At 24.9% G+C, this 25,036-nt stretch overlaps 2 protein-coding genes across 2 annotated transcripts; both read right to left on the bottom strand.

Moving 5' to 3' along the window:
• Nucleotides 1-2,089: 2,089 nt before the first annotated feature.
• Nucleotides 2,090-6,513, bottom strand: LOC129605222 (monocarboxylate transporter 9-like). The gene is made up of 5 exons (XM_055514840.1): nt 5,900-6,513; nt 4,101-4,230; nt 3,741-4,011; nt 2,481-3,683; nt 2,090-2,390 (listed from the first exon to the last, which is right to left on the bottom strand). The coding sequence occupies exons 2-5, from the start codon at nt 4,215-4,217 to the stop codon at nt 2,254-2,256; spliced, it is 1,728 nt and encodes a 575-aa protein (XP_055370815.1). The 5' UTR covers nt 4,218-4,230; nt 5,900-6,513; the 3' UTR covers nt 2,090-2,253.
• A 1,317-nt stretch (nt 6,514-7,830) lies between these two features.
• Nucleotides 7,831-24,733, bottom strand: LOC129605167 (uncharacterized). The gene is made up of 8 exons (XM_055514751.1): nt 24,360-24,733; nt 20,856-21,067; nt 19,769-20,039; nt 18,634-19,674; nt 18,373-18,507; nt 9,311-9,607; nt 8,232-9,248; nt 7,831-8,172 (listed from the first exon to the last, which is right to left on the bottom strand). The coding sequence occupies exons 2-8, from the start codon at nt 20,961-20,963 to the stop codon at nt 7,958-7,960; spliced, it is 3,084 nt and encodes a 1,027-aa protein (XP_055370726.1). The 5' UTR covers nt 20,964-21,067; nt 24,360-24,733; the 3' UTR covers nt 7,831-7,957.
• Nucleotides 24,734-25,036: the final 303 nt, after the last annotated feature.

Genomic DNA, 25,036 nt, shown 5'->3' on the forward strand with positions numbered 1-25,036 from the left:
TTGTCAAAAATATCAATCAAAATAAGTAATGTATTTTCCTATCTTTTTATAACTATGTGTAATAATTTTGCAATAAATAAAGTTCCCTCTATTTTTAATGAATAAAAAGCACAATAAATAAAATAAAATTATTTATAATTATCACTCTCGTGTATATTGTAAATAAAATTTATAAATTAATTGTGATCCAATTAATTCAGTATTCCTATTTGGTACAAAAATCTAGAGTAGGTATGAAATAAAATGCTGAAAAACAATTATTATTGTAATTCATTTGATATAAAATACAAATAGTGTTAAGTGCAATATTTTAATAATTAAATTATTATTCAAGTTTTATTATTGCAAATTGTTTCGAATAAATCAGTTGTGTTAAATTTTGATTCAGTTAGTTATTTATGGTCTTAAAGGGAGTTTATATGCGCTTAAATTCCCAGTACCAATTAATTGAACTGTTTCTGACAGTAATCAATATAGTTGCGAAAATGAAAAAGAGCCTTCAGAAAAGATTGTTTCAGTCAAGATAAAAATTCTTAAATATCTATCACTGATTTTTCTTTTAGTGAAAGCTACTTTTTATCTTTCACTTTATTTTCTTTCATTTTTTGTGACAGTGATGATAGGAGATATAGTTTCTAATTATTATTTAAGATTTTAAAATTTTTTAAAAATTCTCTAATTTAATTTGACCATAACTAAATTGATCAATATAATATTAAAAAAGAAAACATTTATTTCAAATGCGGAAAAAAACAAAAATTAGAACATAAATATTTTTAATTAGAAATTCTTCTCTATCAACATACAAACATAAAATTATTCCCGATTATTTTTGGAACATTTCAAAATCTATTTTTTATTGTAGTTCTCAATTTAAACTTTGTTGATAAACAGTACATTGACTTATTAAAGCTTTTGTTTTTATTTTTATTTCATACATAAAGTATATAATTGAGGTTAAAAGTTGTTGCATAATTTTAATATCATGTTTATTAAACTACTTAATTGGATCATATTTAAAAATTTCTCGACTATATATTCAAAATATTAAAAATTTGTTATAACATTATTTGAACTAATTCCAATTAGAATGTACAAAATACGTGCCGGCAAAAATTTCTCATTACCTAAAGCTTCTTTATTTAAATTAATTTGTAAAAGGTACTACAAAGCTTTAAAACAATTTCTACATAAAATTTTTTGCTAAATTATTTTGAAAGCCTCTACCTACAAAGCTAGATTTCATTATTTTAAATAAAATTTAAAAATCTCAAAATTATTCTAGGCTATTTTTCATTTAAATAATTATACCCGTACGAACGTATGTTCGAAGGGTATACTAAATTTGCCTTACCGTTTGTAACGCTAAGAAATAACGGTGTTAGATATAGACTCAAGTGTATGTTTTTGATCAGCGTCAAATTCTGAGTTGATTTAGCTTTGTCTGTCCGTCCGTCCGTCCGTCCGTCCGTCCGTCCGTCCGAACGATAACTCAAAAACTAATTGAGCTAAGTTCACCAAAATTACACAAATGATTTATTGTAGTAAGTGCCAGAACCCTATTTAAATTGGACGTGATCGGGGTACCGGTTCGGGTAGCTGCCATACAACTTCAAAATTTATTTGGCTATATCTCAGAAACTATAAAAGTTGTGGTATTTAAATTTCACACAAATGAATATATTAGTAGGGCCAATGTGTCTCATAAAAATTGTTGAAATTACTTGGCTCATTCTGGTACCTGCTATACAACTTCAAAAGTTATTTGGCTATATCTCAGAAACTATAAAAGCTGTGATATTGAGATTTCACACAAGTGAATATATTAGTAGGGCCGATGCTCTTGATAAAATTTGCTAAAAATTTCTTGGCTCTTTCTAGTAGCTGCCATACAACTTCAATAGTAGTTTGGCACATCCAGTATTTTGAAAAATACATAGTACTGAAATTTATGGTAATACGGCAACTTAAAGTTATAGTCTGCCCCATAGTTAGTTATGGCACATTAGTTATTCGCACATAGGATAACGAATTCGTACGGGTATCACAGAGTTGACAAGGTCAACTCTATTTTTTTTTCTCGTTTTATTTAAAGTTTAATAAATTATATATCATCTTCATGTAAATAATAATATTCTTTTAATATCATTATCGCAGTATATAAATTATTCTATTTAGAACACAATAAAAAATATTCCTTAACAATATTACAAACAGTCAATTTTAAATCACATTGTACAAATTTTTAATACTTTACAAAGCTGCTACAACATGTCGCTTTTTCCGTCGTATAAAAATTATTTCAAATGTCCAACTTATTATTGTAATCATTGTTAAAAAATTTAAAAATTGCACTGTGACTGCGTAATCTGATCTGTCACGAATAATTCCTAAAATTAAAGAAAGAATTTATCTTTAACTCTTTAATATCAATATTATAAACTCATTATAATATTGTGAGTATACAAATTTTCAATTACCTACAAGTGGTCCACATATCATAGGGAATATACCACCAAATAAACGATTAATACCCAAAGCTCCTGGTAATTTTTTCAATGGAACATAATCTGGTATAATTATATTCCAAAATATTGTTCTAAAAGCTTTACCAATTCCTAAAAAGAAGAATGCTATACACAAAATATTGTATGAAGGACGTAATCCAATAATAAATCGACAAATTGCCATTCCAGAAATTCCAAATAAGTAATAAGTTCGACTACCCCATTTTACTTTTTTTACAAGGAATTGAATTAAAAAACGAAATGCTAGATCCGGAATAGCTGGCATTGACATTAAAAATGCAACTTGATTATTTTCCAGACCAAAATCACTTAAAATGAATGGTGTTAAAATTGAAAAATTTACTTCAGCAAAAAATGCAATTGTTAATCCAATAACAATATTTAAAAAGACGTAATCTTTAAGTAAATCTAACTCAAAATTAATTATAAATTTTTGGAGAAGTGTAAGTTTAGTTTTATTCTTTGTCAAACCAGAATTACCGCTTTCTTCATCATTTCTTTGTGGTAATTTATTTGAAGTTGCATTTTTACATTTACATATATTTAAATCTTGTTTAGGGTTATTGTCACGAGAAATTATTGAAAATTTTCTTTCTAAAGCTTTTGAAACACTATAAATGGAAAGTTGCCTTGTGTATTTTCTTGCTAAATTTTCTTTTGATTTATAAATATTATCTCTTGTATGCATCATTGGTATTTCAGGATCTTGAGCCAGAACTTGAATATCTGCAGCTGAACCATTATCATTTTCTTCATTTTCATTACAATTTTCTTCATTATCTGTTGACGTTTCTTCATCATCTTCTTCAATTAAACAATTACAAATTTTACAAATATCTTCCGACTCTAACTTATCATCTTCATTCTTTAATGGTTCGGATTCTTCAATTGATGTATTTTTCTTTTTCTTAACATGCCATAATACTGGTTGATAAGTCAGTGCACATACTAAACCATGTGCTGCTATTCCTGTTACAATTAATAAAGTACCTTGTGTTCCATAAACATCCATTAAATATGTTATAATATATGGAAATATTACTGGTCCAATACCAGTTATTGTCCATGTCCAACTTGAGGCTTTTGATCTTTTTTCTTTAAAATAAACATTGAAAACTAATGAGTTCGCTGATATAACAATACCGAAACCAAAAGCTAAAAATAAATTTAACATGTTAATAAATTTAAATGCTAACAATAAAATATTCTTACCTAATAAAAGTCCAAATGAAAATAAAAATGCTTCAAATGAATTTGATACAGAAGTTAAAAATATTGCTAACGTAGAAATTATTGAACCAACAATACCAACTTGTCTATATGAAAATCTTCGGAACATAGGACCGTTTAAAAATCCACATAATGATGAAACAGCTGAATTTATATTAATTATTGATGTTATTGCTGAATGTGATAAACCTATGTTTAATAATTTATCACGATATATTAGACCGAATTGTTGAAATACTGGTAAAACTGATAGCTAAAATTATATTTTTATAACTAAATTTTATTTATATAAAAAAAAATATAAAACAAATTCTTGATGTAAGTTTCAAATGTAATACTTACGTTGGATAAACCTGATGTGATACAAATGATCCAAGCATAACCTCCATCTGGTGGAATAAAATCATCGCCATAATCGGATTTATTACGATTTTTCTTCTTCTTTTTTTCTTTTGCCATACTTTACTGTCGTCTAATATAAAATCATTTATAGATTAATTATATAATTCAATTTAAAGAAAGAAAACAATTTAAAATTCTCTGAAATTTGTTACAGCTCGATAAGCAGAAGTAAAAACTTTCAACTATGACATAATTTAAATAATTTTTGTAATGTCGTCACAAATAAAAATGAATAGAAAATATTTGTGTAAAGTTCCAGAGACCTTAAATACGTATTTGGTTTTCAATTTTGGCACTTAATGTGTCAGTAATGCCCAAAAAATTTAAAAAATTCTCAAACATTGAGAAATTAATTTACTTTACTTGTATGTATTTAAAAATTTATAAATCCTGTCATTATAATTTTGTATAGCGTGTGACTTTTTATTTGTAAACATAAAATAAAAAATAATTAATTGTCATTCCAATATTTTAATTGTTACGTTTCAATTGCGTTCGATAAGATTTTTTTTTGGTAAAATAAACAATAACATTACTCGAGATAAGATTCGATTGTTATTCAATTATAACATGTGCTTTACTAGAACTTACTAGTTTAGTAATTAAGCATATTTGTTTACATTGTGATGTTTACTGATTTTTCCGATATGATTTGCAAAAATCTAATCAAATATTGAATTTAAATTTAAATGATATAAAATAAGCCAAAACATTTTTTGCAAGAGCTGTAACCTACTATGTACACATATATACTATGAAGTGCAAGAATGTAGAATAAAAATTTTAGTTTTGATTTTCTAATTAAAACTATTTATGAAATTAATATTTATATTTGATAACTCAAACATATTACAGGAACCAGTGTTGCATTTCAGAAACCAATTTTTATAGTCAAAAACATTATGTTAACAGAAGTCAAGAAATTTATGTTCATAATTGCATAAAAATATAAAATTCTATGCCCTATGGCTTAAAAATAAAACAGACAAAGTTGGAATATCTTAATGTTTGAATCCCGTAGATGCATACAAAAACGTTATCCAAAAAAATTTGGTTTAATTAACGCATAAAAACTGCAGCAAAAAAGGTTATTGAAAGTTGATTCGGCAATGCAAAAATTAAACAAAAGTACCCTATTAAACTTAGATTTAGCAAACTTGGCTTTGAAGAAACAGTTTGAAAAATTCTTATTACCCTTTGTTCAATATTTTAATTTTAATGAGCTATTAATATTATTTATTTGCTTTTTATCTAATATTTTCACTATATCGCATAAGTACTCCATTATATACTCATTTTTAATAATATCTAAAATATATATAACAAATGATAATAATAATTATTAGAAAATATTTTCATACTGATATATTATTTTATATATTACTATACACTTATATATGTACATATATATATTTTGTTAAAGTAAAGTAATAATTTTTGACGCCACCAATGTGCTTTTGTCATAAATCACAATACTACAAAAAACTGCTTAAAAATAAAAAATTATTATAAATTTTTTATAATATATTTAAATTTTGGTGAATCATCTTATGAAATGTCTTATATAACCTTCATAAATTTTAATTAAGAGTGTATGAATTATTTAAGTGTTTCATTTAATTATTTATATATTAACTAGGTTATGCAGATTTAAACATTACTTTATATTTCCTTGAGCCAAAATTCTACAGTTCGATTTTAAAATATTCTACTATGTAATTTAAAAATGAATTATATACCTTTTTTACAATGTTTTACTTTAAATTCAATAACCGTTCCCGAACTAGTTTCATTTATAGCTCTTAATTGATCCGGTGCCGATTCTTAACTGACATATTAAAATAATATTTAAAATTGATAATATTCTTTATCTTCATATATAATACGAAAACGTTAGTTTATCAAAGACAATAACATAATTAGATTGATAGCTTATCATTATAAAAGTTTTACTATTAAAAAATTTACGTAATTTATAATAATCTTTGATTATAGTAAAATTTAATGTACTCATATAACACGCATAGAACGTGTATATAAGTATTTTGAAGCTATCATTCAAATAAATTTCTAAATTATACTCAGTTTAGAGAAAATTATTTTGTATATTTTGATATGCGTACACGGCCCACACACGAACAGCTTTCCGAAAAAAATTTATGTATTAAATTTGGAGTAATATTAAAAATTTTATGTATATTGTAAATTAGCCTATGAGTGGATTACTCAAATATTTGCCTAACTAATATTATCTGTAAATATTTTAATGTTGATATAGTTAGTATTTTATCTTAAGTGTTTTAAGAAAATTTATTCTAATTGTGAATTTTATCTGTGAAAGTTCTATAATTGATTTTTATTGATTGGGAAGAATTCTCAAAACTTTGTATTTTTATACATATTACCTTATATATATATTTTTACCGACCGTATTGTGTAAACAATAGGTAGGTTATGTGATGGCAACAAATTTTGCATATCGAGTTTTCGGTGGGAACGTACTTCTCCATAGTAGGGAAGTGTAAATAAACTATTTTTAGCAACCTGTCGGTCTGTCGGTCTGTCGGTCTGTCGGTCTGTCGGTCTGTCGGTCTGTCGGTCTGTCGGTCTGTGTGTGCACGCGTGTAACTCAAGTTCGGCTGAACCGATTTTGATGAAATTTTATATGTAAGTTTGTTTCCACCATGGCACGGATCGATCAACTTTTGGTATATATCAGGCCTCGGGAACTGCACTTTTTAGCGGGCCTGTTTTACATTTTTGAACATTTTGAAGAAAGTATTCAACCGATTTACTTGAAATTTTATATATAAGCTCAGCTCGACCGTCCGCAAAAATTCGTATGTTTTGCAAGAAATCAGGCATCGGCAACTAGACGTTTACTACGGGCCAAATATACATTTTTGTGTATATAAAGAGAAATAATCAACCGATTTCATTGAAATTTAATATATGAACTCCTCGTGTTAAAACAATGAACATATAAATTTTTTGGAAAGATCAGGGCTCGAAAACGGATTTGCGGGCCGATTTTACATTTTTCACCATATCCACAGAAAACATTGCTGGAATTTCTTGAAATTTGATATTTGAGTTCTGGTTGTTACCGAAACTAACTAGCGAGCATTTCAGGGAATTCGGGTAGCATAAAGCGAAACTCTACTAAGAGCCAAATTTACATTTTCCTAAGTATGTTAACTACAAGCTTACTAATGTCCTAAAAATTGGAAAGAAGTATTTAACAGACATTTTTATAATATTCTGTAACACTTTCATTTAACTAGACAATACACAATGCGGTCGGTTATGTGCTGACCACATCAGATTTTTTTCTTATCTATTACAAAATCGTTTATTTTAAATTTTCTCTATAATATTCGCTAATTCTTTAAAAAAAATACAAATCTTTATTAAAATAATAAAATTATTTCATAATTGCTAATTTTGATTTGGCCACAATTTAAGAATACTTTACAAATACTCGTACTTTACTAAAAGTTTGAGAAAATGTTGTTAAATTTAAGCTCGTTACAATCGAATCCTAACCTAGTTCTAGTTATTTAGTATTGCCTACTAATCACATTGTCTATTTTGTTAACAGCTAACATACTGTGAATTTATAACTACATTTCAGTATATCTTAATATTATTAACAATGATATTTTGTAAATCACAGCAAATTTTTTATTTATTATAAGTAAATATTTTTTAATTATAAATACAGGTATTTGAATTATCATAAAATACAAAATTATTATCGAAACTTGATGTTCCAACGACAAATATAATTTTGTACATTAATTTGTTGTCTTTGGTAACATTGGTCCTCTCTCATCTCTTTCAACTGCTCCATTATTATTGCTTGTTGTATCGTTTTGTGTTGCAGTATTAATTGCAGGTTTCGATGTCTTCTTATAATAATATTCGATTGACCATAATGTAATAGGAATCATTGAAATAAAATTCAAGAATACTAAGGCCATTTGAAAATTAGATTTATCTCTTATCAGTCCTAAAATTCATATAAAATAAAAACAAATTAAATCGAATAAATATTTACTAAAATCATACCAATAATTGGTCCAAGTGATAACATTATTATACCACCCAACATTCGATTTAAACCTAATGCAGCTGGCATTCTTTTTAATGGTACATGATCTGGTATTAACATACCAGAAAATATCATTTTTGCTCCACGAAATATTCCACCAAAAAACATTAATGTCACAATCCATGAATAGCTTGGATTTCGTGCAATTAACATTTCAGAAACTGTCATTGCCATAACACATATAAGCCAAAATGTACGATTCTCCCATTTAATGTTTTGTACAACATATGGTGTTATAATACGTGATATTAAATCTGGTATTCTTGTAACTGACATTGCAATCGTTATCTGTTGATATGAATAACCAAAATCACTTAAAAAAAATGGGGCTAATGTCGTAAAATTTTGCTCAACAAATTGGGTACAAGTTATACCAAGGCAAATATTTATAAATGTTTTATCCTTAAATAAATCTAAATCTAATAATAAAATTATTTTTTCCCGAATTGTTAATTTTTCTTTTATATAGTCTTTATCTAATTTTTTTCCATCATTTCCATGTTTTTCTATTTCATTAATATCAGTTTCTTCTTTAATGCTGACTGCGGTACTATTTAAAGAAAGCGTTTTAATTTCTGAACAATTACAAAATTTTTCATCTGGATCATATAAGAAATATGTGTCCAATGAACTTTTACGATTTATTTGTCTTAATTGATTTTCATTTCGTAGACCACAGAATATACAAACAGCTGCCGATGTATTTCGTTCTAAAACTTCTTTTTTTTTAACATGCCATTGAACTGGTTGATAAATCAATGAAGCAGCAAATGAATGCATTGCAATACCACAAAATATTAATAAAGTTCCTTTAATACCATATTGAAACATTAGAAATGCTACTAAATGTGGCATGACAATTTGACCAATAGCTGGTAAAGTAACAATAATACTTAAAGCTCTTCTTCGATTCTTTTTAAAATATGTTAAAAAAGCTACTTGCTTAGCTGATATAACAAAACCTTTCCCAATACCTAAAATTTATAAAATTTTTGATATATTTTAGTAGAATACTATTTCAGTCATGCAGTCTTACCCAAATATAGAGCGTAAATCAACATGAACATCCAGAATGTTTCAACGTATATCATAAAATAAATTCCAGATATGAGACCGAGTGATGCTAATAAAGCGACTCCTCTATAAGAAAATTCTCGAAAAATGTAACCATTAAAGAATCCTGATAACGATGAAACTGCAAAATGTGTATTAACTATTGATGTAATTTCTTTATTCGTTATTCCAAGTCCAAATAGTTTATCCCGAAAAATTAGTCCGAATTGTTGAAAGATTGGAAACATACAGATCTGCATCATAATCATAAAATAAAACAAGAAATAATTTTATATTTAATTTAAAATTTCTTGAAATAAGCACAATTTATAAAGCTGTAATTTAAATAATAAAATAAATAAAACTTGCACTCGTAAATCCGCTTGCAAAACAAACTATCCAACCCCATCCGCCATCTGGTGGTACAAAATCTTCTCCATAATCTGATTTATTTTTCCGTTTTGTTTTTTCCATTAGACATTGAAGTTGAAATTTTTAAAAATTTCAAATAGACTACAAAGATATTCAAATTAAATTAAAATATTAAAATCAATTTTCACAATTTACAATAATTAATTGTTAAAAAAATTGTAAAAAAAATTAAATAAATTTGTGTATTTTTTCTTTATATTAAAATTAAATAATCTATAATGATAGTGCAAAAAAAGCAGAAAATAATTGAGTTTATTATTTTAATTGAACCGATTAAAAAAAATTAATTTGTCTTTTCTACAACACCAAGCTACTGTTGTACCAAAAACATAACCCGTAATTTATAGTTCAAATCAAAATATAAATTAAAAAAAAATGTAATTCCTGCCGAACAAACCAACTAGCTCACCAATCGACTAACCGATTTGATGGATGAAAAACCTGTAAATTAAAATTTGATTAAAGTCAATTACTAACAGCGTTGTTTTTGCTGTTGGGCATGCTTTATTTATTAACAAATTTTACATTTTCTCTGTTTGTATTTTTTTTGCTTTTGTAATAATGTTGTTTTAGTATAATTTGAATACCATGCCAGCCAGGACGGTATGTCTGTCAACTTTTATTTTTATTCTTTCATCCACATTATCATAAAATGTCAATATTTTATTGTTTATTTTTTTTTCGAAAGTTATTGCAAAATTCTTGAAAGTGGTCTTTATGTGTTAATTAATATTGATTATCATTTCTGAATTTTGTATTACAAATATTTGCAATCAATATTTTTAATATTTAAATGAATTAAAAGGGTACTGATCTAGTATAGTTGCATAAGTGGAACTTGAAATAGATTGTCTTTTGCTATTATACATGTTAAGTGTGTATGTATGTATGCATAAATTGATTTGCGAACTAGATTTTGAAGCAAAACAAGCTAATTTCATTCTTATATTCCGTTTTTCCGACTTAGATTTAAAAGGGGTGAACTGCTACTTGTGGAGTCGTAACTCTAAGTGATTTTAAGTTTAAATTGAAAAGTTAAGTAATAAAATGAACAAATAATAATAATACAACGATTCCTGCTCTCACACCGCTTTCATTCTCTTAATCTTTTTAAATCAGAATATTTCAAATTTAATTCTGATTGAATATTTGACTAAATAAACTTCAATGTTAAAAAATTTTCTTTCTTATACCATAAGGCATAGACAATAAAATTTGACACTTCTTATTACGAAAAATTTTTATTCTCTGCAACTTGTCGCGTTTCAAATTATAGCTTTTAAACGATTAAAACACGTTTTTCATGAATTATTTGTTTAACAAACAAAGATAAAACCGATTCTCAACCAGATCAATACTAATTTATTTTAAAAGGGAAATTTATGCAAAATTAACATTAATATGTAAATAATTAGAAAAAACAACAAAATATTTTAGAAATATGTAGCCGACTTTATTTTGTAAACAAATTTTTTAATGTGTGTGATTAAACTTTGAATAATTATTATTAAAAATTTTAATGAGCCGTATAACAAATGACATAGGAAGCTATTATGTATAACAATATTTTTTTCGGTAATCCCCTTTTTAAAGCCGCTGGTAATAATTTATTGAAAAAATATTCACTTATTTTGCATTCTATTAGATTTAATAGAGGGTAGTCAGCTAATTAAGTTATCACAGTTATTGTTTATTGTTTGTTTTTACCACAATTATTATTTACCTTCAAACATATCACAGTAAATTACGTTATGAAAATGATAAATGAATTGACTACCGCACATTTTATGTAAATCAATAATTAGAACATTTTTAAAATTCTGTACATATACATATTTTTACTTTAATTTATATACTTACATAATATATGTAAGCATATATAGACCATTGTGGATAAGATTTTGTATTTATTCTATTGTTTCATGTAAATTTGCTAATTAGTATAAAAAAACTTTACTGCCTTCCTGCTTGTAATGCCGAAAAGTTTAAAAAATTGTAAACGATTTTTGTTTACTTGTACAAATATTCAATCAGGCATGACTTACACAGTCTGTATGTGCTCGACGTCTTATCTCAGTAACCACTTGTATAATATTGTATTTATTATGCGACTGTCTTCAAAATTTCTTGATATTAACTAGTCGAATGTTTAGAAGATTTGCAATATCAAAAAATTTATTTAAAATAACTCACATACAGCTTACAAAACGAAATGAAATTTCTTTTTGTTAAGTCGAATTTTGCGTAAATTACTGTCACGACAACTGCTATCATGCAAATCAAACTAGAAAGACACTATTAAAGTAAATTTCCAAGTTTGAAATATCTCACTCCTTAACATAAAATTTGTATTATCATAATTACTGTTATAAATGTGTATAAAACATAGAACAGATAATAATTGAAGATAATTAGATTTCACAATGATTTGAAAGATTTTCAGTGGCAGGTGACTATTATAATGTGCTAAAATAATTAACATATGATACGAGATTTTAAAATTAGAAAACAACAGAGTAGTGAACTAGTCATTACATATGGCAAAATTTATATCAATTATTTTAATTATAATTAGTATAATAGTTATTTACTAATCATTTGCTTGCTCAGAAACTTGCACCTACGAGTACTAAATTTAGTTTAAAACCGCACATCACCTGGTACAAAATGTTATTATGTATAAAAAAATTCCCCGAATAATTATAAATTGTATTTTTAGATTTTAATAAAAACTTATAAATCTGTGATTCGTAAAATTACCTTTAATTATATTTAAATGAAAAAAAGCACTAAGCCGACTGACTTAAGCAACTATAGCTCAACAGAAATAATAACATATTCTAATTTTTTAGCAATCTTAAATAAATAATTTTATATTATTTGAAGAATAATTGTCAGTCAATTACAATTAAGTACTTATATTATTTAAAGATCTTAAAGATACTCGTATTAAAGATATTTCGTTTATGATGTTTTATATTTAATATATTTCAACTGAAAATTATTACTAACAATATTTTTTGTTTTGTACTTTTATTACCGTCATGTATAACATGACAAAAGCTTTGACCTCTCAGAAATGACGTGAAAACTGTTATTTTTTTTATTTGTGAAATTTTATTATCCAACAATTATTATTTAATTAAAAATTATTGGAAAGTTTAAAATGTAAGCAAAGAAATAAAATTCCGAAAAAAAAATCTATTTTTGAATTAATAGAAAAATCGTACTGGTCAAATGTTAAATTAAAAAATAAAAACCCGTAAATTGACATCACTCCAACATCAATGAAATTCTGAAATTTTATTACGTAGGTATACATAACTTTAGTTATGTATACATAACATAGGTACGTATACATAACTTTAGGTATGTCCATCGCAATTGCAAAACCTGACATCGCAATTGCTTTAATACTGATCACACTGCTCAATTCAACAATTATTAGTAAATAAAAATTGAATTTAGAAGAGAAAAACTTCAAATTTATGTACAAATGGAGATGTATTATAACCGAAAATAAATACAAAATATTTTTACTTAAAAAGACCTAATTATTTTCTCCAAAATATTTAATGACAAACCACAGATGTGAAATACTTACTAACATGACTTCAGTATTGTACTCATATCATTTCCCTTTATTACAACAATGTACAAAAATCAATTAACTTTAATTATAAGTTCAATTAGCCACATATTGTTTTTATTTAAATGTAATCAATGTTTAACATGTAAAATTCCCACCAAAAAATTCAAATAACTATTATTCGCACTTTATGTAATTCAGGTAAATATTTTTAAACTACTTTTTGAATTTCGTGTATACATATACATAAATATGATTTTAGCGTGTACTAGTAATATTTACAAATTTAAAATTTATTTATAAATTGACACTAATGTCCCAAACTCAATGGAATAACACCTAAAACAGCAAAATTCGATAAATTTAAAAGCTTCTAAGTCATAAAATGAAATTCTATGCAATGAGACTGCAATAACCGTAACTTCAAAATTAGTTTATTTTCTACTTTTGAAGTAATTGCTGCCTTTTATATTTCACTAATTTTGATTTGATAGTCTAATTTATTATAATATTTTTTTCGAAAATTTTGTTTTTGCAGCAACATACTAAATTGAAACTTTTACATGTTTTTTTTACGTGAGAGCGGGACTCTATGACACTTCTTATATCGACGTCGCTGAAGCACCACAGTGTTAAGCGCCCCACAACCTCACATTGGCTCACCAAATGCACTACCATCTCATCGTGTTTCAAGTAGAGACGACCCAGTCACTCTCTTTCTTTACCCTTTCTTTTCAGATGAACCATGAAGACATAATACCCAGAGAGTATTTCAACCACCAGCCTCAAATCTGGACAACTCTATAAGATCAGTTTCGTCCCTCAGTAAAAAATTTTTTTGTTTATTGAAAATGTTTAGCACATTTTTTAAAAGGAACATTCTAGAAAATTTAAGAAGTATACATTGCATTAATAATTGTGTAGTTTTTGCATTATAAGTATAGCAAAGAGCATACTAATATTATAATACTGAAAAAGTAGGTTTAATTATGTCTTTAGGTATTTTACAAGTGGCATCAAATATAAATTCATTTCCATTATTTTCATTCAATTAATAAAATATACAACTTCAATTTTACTTAATTATTTTGTTTTGTTTTCATCGGAATGCAGTGACTTAAATTGCCTTCTAATTAAAAACAAATATTGGTTTACATTCAAAATAATGTTTTCAAAAATATTTAATCAAAATAATTGTTAAATAATAAAAATATTATAGATACACTATCGATATAGTGTCGGTAAAAAAGTTCTTATTAAAATTATTTTAGTAATAGAAACCCACAATAAAATTTAAAATAAATGAAGGCTAGGCTTTTGAAAAAAAAATATGTTAATTTGAACTAGAATTATTTTATTCAATAAAAATTCTAATAATGTAAAATTTCCAAAATTGTATTTAAAATAAATTAATATTTTCAAAGAACAAAATTAAAAAATTCTCAAATATTTGCATAATAACTATAATTTATAATAGGGAAAAATATGTTAGTTTTAGAATTTCCAGAAAATTTGCAATATTCATTTTATACAAATATGTGATTACAGATTTTGTATTTAAGCAAATTTGTGATATTAAGAAAATTTCATATACAATATTTATACACCAATATTCTGTTAGGCACTTCCCTTAAAAAATTAATGTATTTTTCGAGAGTATCCTATCAACTTAAGTGATGCGACTAACAGAATATGAATGAAAGTTTCAGAATGCAAATTCATCTTCGCTGGAAAATTAATTACAAATTTAATTTTATTTTTCATACATATTGTTATTCATCCTATTGTAGCTGTAAAGTGCATATCAGGATTAAAATTAATTTAATATTATGCACTGATAAGAAATTAAAATTTTTTTATTCGTACTACTTTACTTATACGAATAACATTCGAAATGCAATAACTATATTTTACTTCTACAAACCTTGAAATAATTTTAAAGAAACTAAAAATATTTTTTAATACATACTCACTTACATGCTTTTATATTCACACTTTTATATTGCACTCATACGTTATATGTATAAATCGTGTAAGTGCAATATTAGTGACGGTATTTTTATACTACAATTATTATTACTTGGATTAAATTCAATTGAGAAAACAAACTATTTTTAATATAAGTATAATGCACAATATATAATGTAAAATTTTCTACCTTAGTAATTTGATTAACACCTTTGAATATTTGTTTTTACGCTATCAATCCGTCAATTATTTTATGAAAATTTATAAAATATATTCCTTAACATTATAAAATTAGTTATCATTACTTTCCTACATCATATTGTACATTCAAATTCATTATTGAAATGTTTAGATTTGAAAATTCATTACCAATTTATATAATCATCATTGCCTTAATTATCACAAAACACAACACTATTAAATAAATAAAATAAAAATTTTCAATTTGTAATCCAATAGCTCGCTCCAATATATGACTCGATGCCCACTTAAAATATATAAATTATAAAAATTTTCTTCGCCCCCTAATCCATCCACTATATTATATTTTAGATTAATTAAATTGTTAAGTAATTTTTATTAAATTATTTTTATTAATAACACACAAAATTATCACCGTAATATTATTAGAATTCGAGCATGAAATTATATTAAATTAGAAATAAATATATAATTGCAATACAAAAAAAAAACGTGAATATGAAAATTTAGAAGTTAACAACAGCTTGTATCACAAAAACAAAAACTGTTTTTAATCGAATGATTTTAGACTCATCGTTAATTTTATTTTAAAAAAATTTAGAAAAAAAAAATAAAATTTCAATTTTTTCTAATTTAGAACCGTAGGGAATGCCAGATACATTCCAACTAAAATAAAATAAAAACAAACAAAGTACACTTGTTTTTTTAGTTTTGTTTTTTGTTTTAATTGTTTTGTTTTCTTTTCTTGTTTCACGTCTAAATAAATAGAAGAAGCTTTTATTGAAAAAAAAAACTAAAAACGCGAATTTATATTTCCAATTATTGCAAAATAATAAATAAAAGTATTTAATTCAACAAGTTAGTATGAATGGGGCGATTGCATTTTGAACTTGGCGAAGCATAACATTGGGTATTTTTGAAAATCCAGTTCTTAAAGTTAGAACTACAAAACTTACTTTTTTTTTGTGCATGAAGCTCTAAAAGCTTTGCAGTTTTAATCTTCAGAACTGAAATTTTAATTGATTTTGAATGCTGATATTTTTAATATCGACAATCCGAAATCTATAAAATCTGTAAAACTATACATAATTATTTATTGAGTTTCGGACATTATATTAATAATAATCTATAAAATCTATAAAACTTTAGGAAGGCTCTTTGCAAGAAATTTTTCATCATTTTCATTTTCAACATTATTTTTATGGATCCGTATGGTAAAGCAAATTTTGGTAGCTTTCTCTGATTCCTTTCCCCTATTTTACACAAATTCCACCTAGTAAGTAAAAAAAAAAAGAATCAAAATTGTAATTTAAAATAACATAAGAACTAATCAGGGGGATTTCCGATAATTTAGATATGCATTAAAAATTCTAAATTAAATATAAAAAGTTTTTTTAAACAATATAATTACAAATCAGCAGAAACTGAATATTTTACTTTTGCAGATTTATAATATATTCGGGTAATTTTTCTAATATATTCTTCTTTAATTTATAATATTTTTGCATTAGTTATAAAAAAAATTAAAAAATCCATTAGAACTTTAAACACAACTTTCACTGTCGAATATGCTATATTTGCAGATTTTGCAGTTTATCGAACTATTAAGAAAATAAGCTTTCTGTATTACTTAAAATATCAAAATGCATATATGTATACAAATTACAAAGAAATAAAATCGCATTTTTGATACACTATTTTTGTTCAAAGAAGATCACCCCCTTAACAACAATATGAAACAATATATTCAAACTTATTTATTGACTTCCTTTATTTATAAACAAAATATGATATATTGAATTCTCATATTATATATTTTGCGTACGTTTATATTTACATACGTATATTTTAGAAATGTACCCATAAATTATCAACCTTATATATGTACGTATACTAATTCAAATAAATACTATATAATATATGTGCATTACATTAAGCACACAAATATAAAATGTATTTTCAGTTGTATAATAGAAATATGTACATAAGCGAATAGAAATCTCAAAAAAGCTTTTCAATGAATGAATATTGTCAAGCAGTGAGCGAAACGATGAAAAATTTTTTTTATTGTTTTGAAATTCTTTCTTGTACACGTGGTTTTTTATTTACTTTTTTTGTTTATTATAAATAAAATTTACATAATAATATAATATACATTGTTATTTTGATTAGGCGGGAATTCTTTTATTTACCGGCGATATTTATAATATAAATGTAAATGAACATCATATAGTTTTTAAATATTTTCATTCTTATCTTTACAAACATATGTTTTATTTTGTTAAAATGAAATAGTATAGTGATTTGAATTCATTAATAATATAGTGTTATAGAATAAGTCTTAATTTGAGATTGTAAAAGTCTCAATTTGCAATTGTTAATTTTATTTTATATTAACATTTCAATGGAAGTAAATACTAAATGAAAAATGATTTCCTAAATTTATAATTTTGCAAAAAAAATTAGAAATTATTAATAATCTCTTTGATATAAAACAAAAAATAAAAAAAAATATATCGCCTAAATATATGCAAAAATGTAAAACTTAAAATATATAAACTTTTGCAAAATGCTTATTCTTATAAAAATCTTTTAAGATTTTAACACGCTAAATGTGTATAACTAAATTGAATAAAAAATATAAAATTAAATAAAATAGAGTTCTCTGTTTTATCGTTGCTACTGAGACTAAAAAATCTATTACTTATCAGTAGAATTATTACAAAAAATTTATAGCTTCAAAGTTCGTTATATATTACATATAAATCATGATGTATAAAAATAATAAAGCTCTTTCAGTTCATAAACCTAACCTAATTAATAAACTATTTACATATCTTAAATTTAATATGCTTATTCACTATTATGTGGCACATAAGATTTGGATCTAAAAACATATCTTTCAATAGTCCACAATCCAATTGATAGCAATGAAATAAAATTTAAAAGTAATAGAGCCATAGTATAATCTGAGATCTTTCGAATCCAGCCTACAATTAAAAAATAAAAAAAAATATATAAGTTTAAATACTATGAAATATATATTGATTTAAATACTTTAAATATATTTTAATTTTAAAAATATACGAATTCATATTTTATATATTTATAATTACCAATCAAAAAACCCATCGCAATCATAAATATTCCACTAATGAAACGATTAATACCAAATGCGGCTGGCATTTTTTTTAAAATAACATGATCTGGAATTAACATACCAGTGAATATTGATTTAGCACCTGAAAAAATTCCTTCAACGAACATAAAAACGACGATAGTATAATATGATGGATTCTGGGCTATAATAATTTCACCAATCATCATACCAGCTATACAAAATATCCATAAAGTACGATTTTTCCATTTAACTTTTAAACACTCCAGAATATGTGGTATTAATATTTTACTTGCTAAATCTGGAATTTGACCAATTGATAAAGCAAATGCTATTTCAGTATCTGAATAACCAAAATCTTTTAAGAAGAATGGTGCTAAAATTTTAAAATTTTGTTCGACAAGCATCGAACAACTTAATCCAAAGCATATATTTAAAAAACGAATATCCTTTACTAAATCCATGTCAAAGAAATCAAATATTTTATGTAACCATGTTATTTTTCGATCACTACATTCTGTTGCAATGTTACAATTTGTTTCGGTTTTTAATAAATTTTCCGATTGTTCCAACGTTTTTGATTTTTCATCACATTTTTTGATAACACTTTTTGTACTTTCTAAACTATTCTGTTCATTTTTATTTATGTTAGAAGATGAAATTTCTTTCATTTCATTACCTTCGTTCAATAAGTGATTAGTTTCAATTTTTTCCTTGATTTCAATATTATTTAATTTTTCAACAGTATTATTTTGATTTGATTCTATATTTTCAATTGTTTGTGTGTTTCTCTTAACATGCCATTTTACGGGTTGGTAAGTTAATGAAGCAACAAGAACATTTCCAGCCAGAGCGCATAATATTAATAACGTTCCAGAGCTTGTGTATAAGTACATTAAATAGGTTATAAAGCCTGGCATTGCTATATTTGTTAAACTTGGTATACCTGCCACAATACTTAAAGCTTTCCTTCTTTTCACTTTAAAATAAGTGTTAAACGCCATTTGCTTTGCCGTTATGATTAGTTCCTTGCCAACAGCTAAAATATGGCAAAAATAATTCTTTTTAAGTAAAAGATGTTAAAAAAGGATCATTTGAATAAAAAACTTTTAAGTACAAGAAAAAGTGCTTACCTAAATAGAATACATAAGTTAATAAAAATAATGCAAAAGATTCAGCTAGCGATAAAAAGTATATTCCAGAAATTAATTGAATCGATCCAAAAATGGCAACTTTTCGATATGTAAATGTTCTAAATATTGGTCCGTAAAAAAATCCTGATAAAGCCGCAAATCCCATTTGAGAATTAATCATTATGGCTACTTGTTGATTTGTAATTCCATTTTCCTTGAATTTTTCACGAAATATTAAGCCGAAAAATTGAAATACTGGAAACATGAATGTCTAAAAATAAAATAAAAAAGAAAAATAAACATTTTATTTTTATATTTTTAATTTAATATTGAAATTGAAATATGTACATTTTTCAAAAAAAGTTTTACTATTATTTTTCCATAAATGCTTTCGGTTTCTTAAACAAAATTCTCTATAATTATACTTTGGAAATTTAACTGTTACTAAAACTGTTGGGGACTACTTTATACATTAGAGTTCAAATAGAAAAATTGACTTGATTATTGATTTTATTCACTAATATATGTATTACATTTTAAAAATGCGCTCTTATTGGCAATATTAAAACAAGTTGAAATAGCTTTTAAACAAATTGGTTTTTCATTTTTTAAGCTTCTTTATATATATTTATATATATATATATATATATATGTATCTGAAAGTATAATATCTATATAATATAATTCCCGTATATATCAACTAAATAAAATCTAAATATTATATCAACTAATAATTTTTTCTTAACCAGAAAAAATATTGAAATACATGTGGTAACATTGCTCAAACTAATTTTACTTAATAATAATAGGGGATGCCCCTTATATTTATGTAAAAGTTTAAATTCAATGGAAATTTTTTAAGAACTCGATATTAAACAATAAAATAATAAAGATTTAACATTTTACTCCTCAGAATCCCCAGAATTTAACTTAGCTGTTTTTTTTAAATTTATTACAAAAAATCTTTAAAAATTTTAAATATCTGAAAATAATATTCACAAAATTTAATATTCAAAATAAAATTATAAAAATTATAAAATTTTACTATTGGCAATTTAATTGTAAAAATTTTTTAAAACACACTTACATTCGTAATTCCACTTGCAATACAAACAATCCAACCCCAACCACCATCTGGTGGAATAAAATTATCTCCATGATCAGCTTTGTTCTTTCTCTTGATTTTTTCCACCATTCTCTTATAGGGATTTTTTAATAATACTAAATTTAAAAAAGGATTTCGTTTTTGATTTGCTTTAGTTTTCTACGTTTCGATGAATTAGTTGAATTACTGTATTCCTAGAAAATAAAATTGAATTAAAATACTGAAGCGTTGAACTGAATTTTTGTTTTGTGCAATAAAATACGTACAACTATTTCTTTTTCAATTTACTTAACAACTAATTTTTATAACAATCAGTCACAGCGTTTTATAATATCGTATTAAAAATTTAGAGCTTTCGTTTTGTCAATTTACTTATTAATATTGTTATAAAAGAGTGAAGGCATGTTAAGAGAATTTTACTCTGACTAGTGTAATGAGAATATAGATTGAATACTATATGTATTATGAAATTATTGCGATTTTTTACTTTTATCAAAGGGGAGAAATTAATCAACTGTAATCTTAAATGAGTCAAATTTCATTCTTTTTTTTTTATAAAAGGAATTTGTCTCACATTTATATTTTTTTTTTCATTGTTTATGTTTACACTTACTGGTCAAGTTCTTAAGAGTTTATATGTGCAGAGTAATTATTTGTAAAAGCGGGTATAAGTAGAAATTCATTTGCTATTATTTTAATTTAAAATTTTCACAATCTTTATAAATAAAGTATATATAGAGTTTTTCCCTAAATTAAATGTTCATCAAGTAAAAATTCGCAAATGAATAAAAATCAAAGAATAGGTTAATTTTTTTATTTGTCAAAATTTTATGGAGTTAACTTGATTGATAACATATTTGATATTACCGTAATAATTCAATTTTCTTGAAAATAAATTACGGTAATAATATTACGGTAATAGAACCAAAACTTTAACTATTTTAAGAATTGAACTTGTATTAAGATTATCGAAACACTACGCTTTCAGAGAATCTATTATATCTGCCAATTACGCAGAAAGTCAACCCTGATCCGATCAGCCGAGCTAATTTCCAAGTATAAAAAGAGAAGCAAAAATTTCACTATGTTCAGAATTCAGACGAATTCTGAGGTCTAATAACTTTTTTGTGTTTGTCTGATACTATGCCACTTAGTCTAGATGGTGCTTTAGGAGTACTATCCACTCGCAGTCAATGTGTTCATATCATGACAATTGCATTTTGTGACTTATGGATTAATTGCTGTGCCAAACAAATTTTGAAATTTTTGTCGTAAATTTGTTATATTTTATTACAAATATATTTAAACATAACATATTTTATAACTAAAATAATTTTATAAAAATTTTATTTTAAGTAAAATCATATAATTTATTCGGCAATATCAATTTGAAAATTTAGTATCGGCGCTTAAAAATTTAATTTTTATTTTATTTTTTTCAAAATTTTTGTTTTGTTTTTTTTTATTTTGGCATCTTATCAAATTTAAAGTTTTTTTTAATAACAAAAAGTTTACTTTATTGGAAAATTTTACAATAATACACGGACGATTGTTGTCAACTTTATAATTTTCTGCAAAATTTAGTACAGTTTCTTATTAAATTAACAATATATTTTTTAGTATATGTACTAGGTATAAATAAATAAATTCGTACTTATGTCAGTTCTTAAATATGAAATGCAAAATGTTCAAATTATGACAACTATTTTAATTCATATTATTTGCTCTATCATGCCGTATAATGTAGGTAAGCCAAGTTTTGCAGTTACTCTTTTTATAATTTACTTATATTAAAAGATTTTAACAGCTTTCACAAAAACCACGCGTTCAACTCAGCGTGTTCATTGAATTTATGGGAATACCCGTGAGATGCAATTCATTATAAATATTTCTTATAATTAGATTTCCTCGGCGAGTGGGGTGCGAAATACCCGCAGTAGGAATGCTTGTGGTAAGGGTCCATGAAAATCCAGTACAAATCCAGAAGCGTCTGATCCAGAATGGACGGCTGTCTGGTCTACGACTGATCCCTGAGGAACGCCAGAAATTGGTAGTGCTGCCTTGCACGAGGTATTTATTGCCAAAGGTTAGGAGAAGTTAGATATACTAAAATATAATTCCTTAAGTGCATACTAACATTCAAATTAAAAGCAAAACAAAGTGTTCCTTTGAATCTCATAACAAATAAACTAGTATTCTAACAAGTTGTTCCTACTAACAACTAGGCCATTGCAAAACTAATAATATTTTTAATTGCCCTTAAAGTTTAAATATGTAAATATTTCTCATGAGCCGTGCTAAAATTATTAAAAAATGTGTGAAAAAAAAATAAAATAAACATAAAATGAAATTTAAAACACGATGACTAATTTTCAATAAGTTTAAAAGTGATTAAAATATTTTTCTGTTTTTTATTACATTTTGATTAAATATAAAAATTGTATATAATTAATAACATCTATACATATATGTATCTTATAATGACAATTTAAAGTACAAACAAAAATAACAATATTTATAACAATGTGTATAGGTTTGCATATTGCACACAGATAGCAAATAGAGTATTTTTGTGATTTAAATAACAGTACTTCATGTGGTAAATATCACAATTTCAATATCATTTTACTTTTACTTTAAGAATTGAGTGTATACTCAAGTAATTAAGAAGAGAATGTGTCAAAACAAATTCGCCACCGGTAAAATGGGCTTCTTTTAGGCTTTTTTCTTGCTGTTGATTAAATTCGCAGCGGTAGTTTTGTTTAATTCTGACCAGTCCCATTTATAAATGTATGTGTATTTGCTCTTGTTCTGTTCTCAACTTAATACAGCATTATATGCAATTAAACGAAGGCATTCATTAAGAGAATCTATCAAAAAATTTTTTAATAATTCTACATATTTTTGCAAAAATTTACATTTTTTTTTAAATTTAACGTGAAAAACACCTTGAAAAGAGTACGTCCACACTTGAAATTTCGTGATCTGTATGTAAGAATGTTCTGGTAATATTAGCGAAGTTAAATTCAATATTGAAAAATCAAATTTGTATATAAAATATTTATTAAATTTCGCCAGTTCTACTTATTTTCCGTATATAGAATAGATTTTTTGGTATTTACGTATGTACTTACTTATTTATTTTTATACATGTACAAATATTTATGGTGTTCATATTTGTTGTAAGGTGATTTGTGTTTGTTTACTAAACATAATCTTTGTTATTTTTTTATCGTGTTTCTTAGAATTTAAAGCTCTAAAAATAAATATTTTTATATTAAATATAAAGTAATTTCTATATGTATGTACATAAAGTAAATAGAAAGCACTTATAATAAAGATATAGATCTGTTCTATCGAAAGAAGTTGTAGTAAAAATACAGACTATATAATTATACATATTATACGTATGTATGTTTCTACTTTAGAAATTTTTGCACAAAACAAACTTCCAGAGGATCAATTTCCGTATATATATGCACATACCTATATCATATGCATACACATGTGTGTAAGTATTATTGCTAAAATATTTTTGTGATTTACGACCATACGATTTATGCATACAAATTGTACTATTTTTGTACTTATTATTATTTACATTACTTTTCTTCTTTGCAAGTTATTGTTATTAAACCAAATACATATGTAATTACATACATAATACGAGTATACATATAATGTATATGAATTTATCGTTTGGTAAACAACGGTAGACAATATCCATTAAACTTCACTTTTTATATTAGTAATTTGTTAATAATTTAAAATCTCAAATAATTGAAATTATTTTGATTTTATTGAAACAATATTTAAAACAGATTTCACACGCGCACCTTAATTCTAATCGAAACACCACTACTAAACTACTAGTAATTACTGCACGTTAAAAAGGAAAACTGAATGACATTGACTGAATGAATTCTCAAATTCTAAAATGAGAAAAATAAATGAAAATGAAAGAGAGTAAAAAATTATTATTTTATTATATGTTTATGCATGAATATTTTAAGGAGTAAATTAAGTAAAAGTATAGAGTAAATTCAAATGTCTGATAACGTTTAGAATGGTAGTAAAAGTCAGATCGAAGCGTAACATAATCATTTGAATATTATTTTCCAATCGATTAAACATATTTTCTTTCTCTTATTGCAAGATTTTAC

This window comes from Condylostylus longicornis, unplaced genomic scaffold (genome assembly GCF_029603195.1).
Source record: "Condylostylus longicornis isolate FDR11 unplaced genomic scaffold, ASM2960319v2 ptg000013l, whole genome shotgun sequence".
Taxonomy (NCBI): Eukaryota; Metazoa; Arthropoda; class Insecta; order Diptera; family Dolichopodidae; genus Condylostylus; species Condylostylus longicornis.